Genomic DNA, 3,226 nt, shown 5'->3' on the forward strand with positions numbered 1-3,226 from the left:
CACTTGCATATTTCGGTGACGGGGACCTCAGTACTGCCTAAGGCAACCCAGGCTTGGTGGCTCCAGGGGGTATAACATTTTTGTATTAAACCAAAACCAAATTTCCTACAATTCTACCCATTTGTCTGAGTAGTTGGGAAAGAACGAGGAATTGTAGAAAGGGTAGGGGGGTGGAGTTAGATGGGTGTAGAGCCAACTTTTTCTAATTATGTGACATTGAGCAAGTCACTGAACCTCTCTGAACGATCGTTCATCTATAAAGAAAATAAATTCTCCCTCCTGGATCATTGTGAGAATTTGCTAGCACAGAGTCAGTCCGAAGCAATTGTTAGTGGTCTGAGCCCTTAACACATGGGTTGTGTCAGCTAGGGGGGCACATCTGGGAATTGGGCCCAGAACGAAGGTATGAGCCCAGGACAAGGACTGGGAAGTTTTGATGCAGGGCAGGAATATGGACCGTTCTAACTCCCCACTAGAAGTGTGTGCATGTGTGTGCGTGCACATGCTCCTGTCTGAGAATTTGAGGGCCAAGAAGGGCATCCCAGGAAGGTGTGATTGGTCCCCAGATGGAGAGATTCCCAGCATGCCTGCTTCACAACCTTGTCTCCAGGCTGCCCAGTCTCATTCCACCTGGTCCCAGACCCAGCCGTCCTTCCTCTGACCTATTTGGCAACTGCCCTGATGAGGCAAAGGCTTGATGTGACATCAAGGAAGACACTGACTCAGCAAGAACATTCAGGGGCCGGGGGAAGGTTGCAGGAAGAGCTTTAATTGCGGAGAATCCAATCAGAAAAGGCAGGTGCTGGTCAAGGGGGGCGGGCAGCCAGGGAGAAGTGGTGGAGGAGGAGCGTCCTTCAGGGTTTTACTCCCTGGAGCGTCCAGCATCGTTGCAGATGCCGAAGTTGGTATTGGTGATGGAGCCTATGATGGTCTTATCACCCTCGCAGGTCAGACCCCGCTCACAGGGACACTTTTTGTAAACCCCATAGAGCGTCTGCAAAGACACAGAGCCAGTGGAGTCACAGGCTGTGGGGGGCCACTTTGGGCACAGCCTGCCCCCGGGCCCGACCCAGAGAGCCCCAGGCCAGTCTCTCTTTTTAGTCTGTCTCCTCCCGACTGCCACGCGAGGGGGCGCTGTGGGCCTGGAGGACCCAGGTTCTGGTTCCCACTCTGAGCCTCATCTGCGCTTACTAAACTAGAGCTCTCTGGAGAGCCTCTATTTACCCATCCGCGCAATGGGGGTGACAAATCCCCGACCGCACCCATCTCACTGGCCAGTTGGGAGGCTCAAAAGAGACGAGAGGCTGGGGAAGTGCAGCCTGTTAATCTCCCTGTCTCGGGCTCAGCGTCCAGCGTCCAGGCTGACCCTCCTCCCTCCCTGATGCTCCCCCGAAGCCCGAGGGCCCTCCTCCTGCGAACTGCCCCCTCTTCCCGCCGGCACCCACCTTGGCAGAGCACTCGCTGTTCTCGCTGGCCTTGGGCTCGCAGCGGGCCAGGCTCAGCACCGTGTCGTGGCGGCAGCACTTGCTCTTACACTGGGCGCTGTTCAGGCAGAGCTCGCCGTTTTCCTGCAGCGGCAGCCGGTTAGCCCGGGGCCCTTCCCCGTGGTCCCTGCTCCCCCTCCCCCCCCCCGCCCCCCCCGCCGCCACCGTCTCCCGCTGCCAGGGCCTCCCCTGGCGCGGGCGTGTGTAGGGGAACCCAGCCCGTGGGGCCGGCGGCCCGTCTGCCTCCCCGCACCGCCCCCCGCACTCGTGGGAGACGCGGGCAGGGGCGAGGCTGCGAGACGGGGCACCGGTTCTAGTACCCGCCGCACTACCAACTCCCGGGGTGACCCGGGCAAGTCACTGCCCCACCCTCTGCCTCAGTGGTCCCTGGGAATGTGCCCAGGTGACCCAGAACTGGGTCTCCAGACGTCTCTGGTGCCGCAGTCCACCGAGGAGCCTGTGAAGGTGGACACCATCTCCCTGGAAAACTCCCTCCCTCCCTGGACAGGCTTGTACCTAGAACCTCAGGCGGATCCTGGCCCCGCTGAGCCCTGCAAGGCCCTGAGTTAAGAACCTTTGGGTAGAGAGGCGGCTTGGGGCAGTGGGAGAGCGCGGCTCTGGGGCCACCAGTCCGGGCTCGGATCCCCGCTCCATGCTTTCCAGCCGCGGGACCTCAGGCAGGCAGGTGGCTTCACCTTCCTCTACAACTGTTCCATCGGAATACGGGTCGATGCTAACGGTAGCTGTCTCCCGTGGTTGGTACGAGAACCAAGTGAGTAAATGTTCCTGAGGCATTTAGAGCTGTGTCTGTGTGTCACTCGAGGTCAGAAGCCAGAATCACTGGGGGAGCTTTTTATACAGCTGGAGCCAGGTTTCCAGGGCAGGAGCCTAGGGCTCTGGATTTTTAGAAGGCTCCCTCAGCCGGGTCAAACCACGGCTCTGCTACTCCCCGCTGATCAGCCTTGTCTGAGGACCTCGGGGGGCGGGGAAGAGGCACAGGGCAGACACGGGCAGTAACGGGAGAGATGCTCACCTCTCAGCCTCCGGGCAGCCCCAGGTGGAGACATTAGAGGTGAAGATCTAAGTTTCAAAAATCCCCACCTGGATCTTCAGATGACTCCTCCCCCGACGTCCGTCTTACCAGGTTGATAATGATCCCCCGAGGGTCAGGAACTGCGTAGACCACGGCGAGGGCAACGAGCAGCAGGGCAAGGACCTTCTCCATGACGAACGGCACAGCTGGATCAGGGAGCCACTGGCAGGTCAGGTGGCAGAAGACAGCCAGCTAGGGTGGTGGGGCTATAAAAGGGGCCCTGTCCACATGTGACCCTCCTTCCCCATCCCACAGGGCTTGACGTGAACAGAGGCCCAGCTGTGGCCAGTCACCTGGGGGGAGTGTCCGTGATAAAGAGACTGGGCAGCACCTGGCACCTTTTGTGTGTGTGTGTGGGGGGGGGTGATACTGCATCGTGGTTGGGTGTGGACTCTGGAACACTTTTACTTGTATAAGTTATAAGCTGGGCAAGCTATCTGTTGTGAGTCTCAGTCTCTCCTTACCTGTCAACTGGGAATCATTTCAAGAGTTGGGGCGGGGGGAGGCTGAGGGAATGAATATGTTGGATATATCTTAACACACATATATCTCACTCTGGGTGTACTTCCCTCCTGCCCTCAACCAGGGGGCTGCCTCCATGAGTGATCTCAGGGGCCCTTAGGACAGTCTTCCTCAAACGATTCTTTCC

General features: G+C 58.5%; 1 protein-coding gene across 2 annotated transcripts; it reads right to left on the reverse strand.

Moving 5' to 3' along the window:
• Positions 1–437: 437 nt before the first annotated feature.
• Positions 438–2,757, reverse strand: CLPS (colipase). Of its 2 annotated transcripts, XM_034990825.1 has the most exons (3): positions 2,626–2,757; positions 1,446–1,568; positions 438–994 (listed from the first exon to the last, which is right to left on the reverse strand). In XM_034990825.1, exons 1-3 carry the CDS (start codon positions 2,707–2,709, stop codon positions 863–865), a joined length of 339 nt encoding a protein of 112 aa, XP_034846716.1. In that variant the 5' UTR covers positions 2,710–2,757; the 3' UTR covers positions 438–862. The 2 variants fall into 2 exon arrangements, with proteins under 2 accessions (XP_034846716.1, XP_034846717.1); XM_034990826.1 differs by lacking the exon at positions 1,446–1,568 and having other exon boundaries at positions 2,626–2,709.
• Positions 2,758–3,226: the final 469 nt, after the last annotated feature.

This window comes from Mirounga leonina, unplaced genomic scaffold (assembly GCF_011800145.1).
Source record: "Mirounga leonina isolate KUSES-001 unplaced genomic scaffold, KU_Mleo_1.0 Mir_53, whole genome shotgun sequence".
NCBI classification, from domain to species: domain Eukaryota; kingdom Metazoa; phylum Chordata; class Mammalia; order Carnivora; family Phocidae; genus Mirounga; species Mirounga leonina.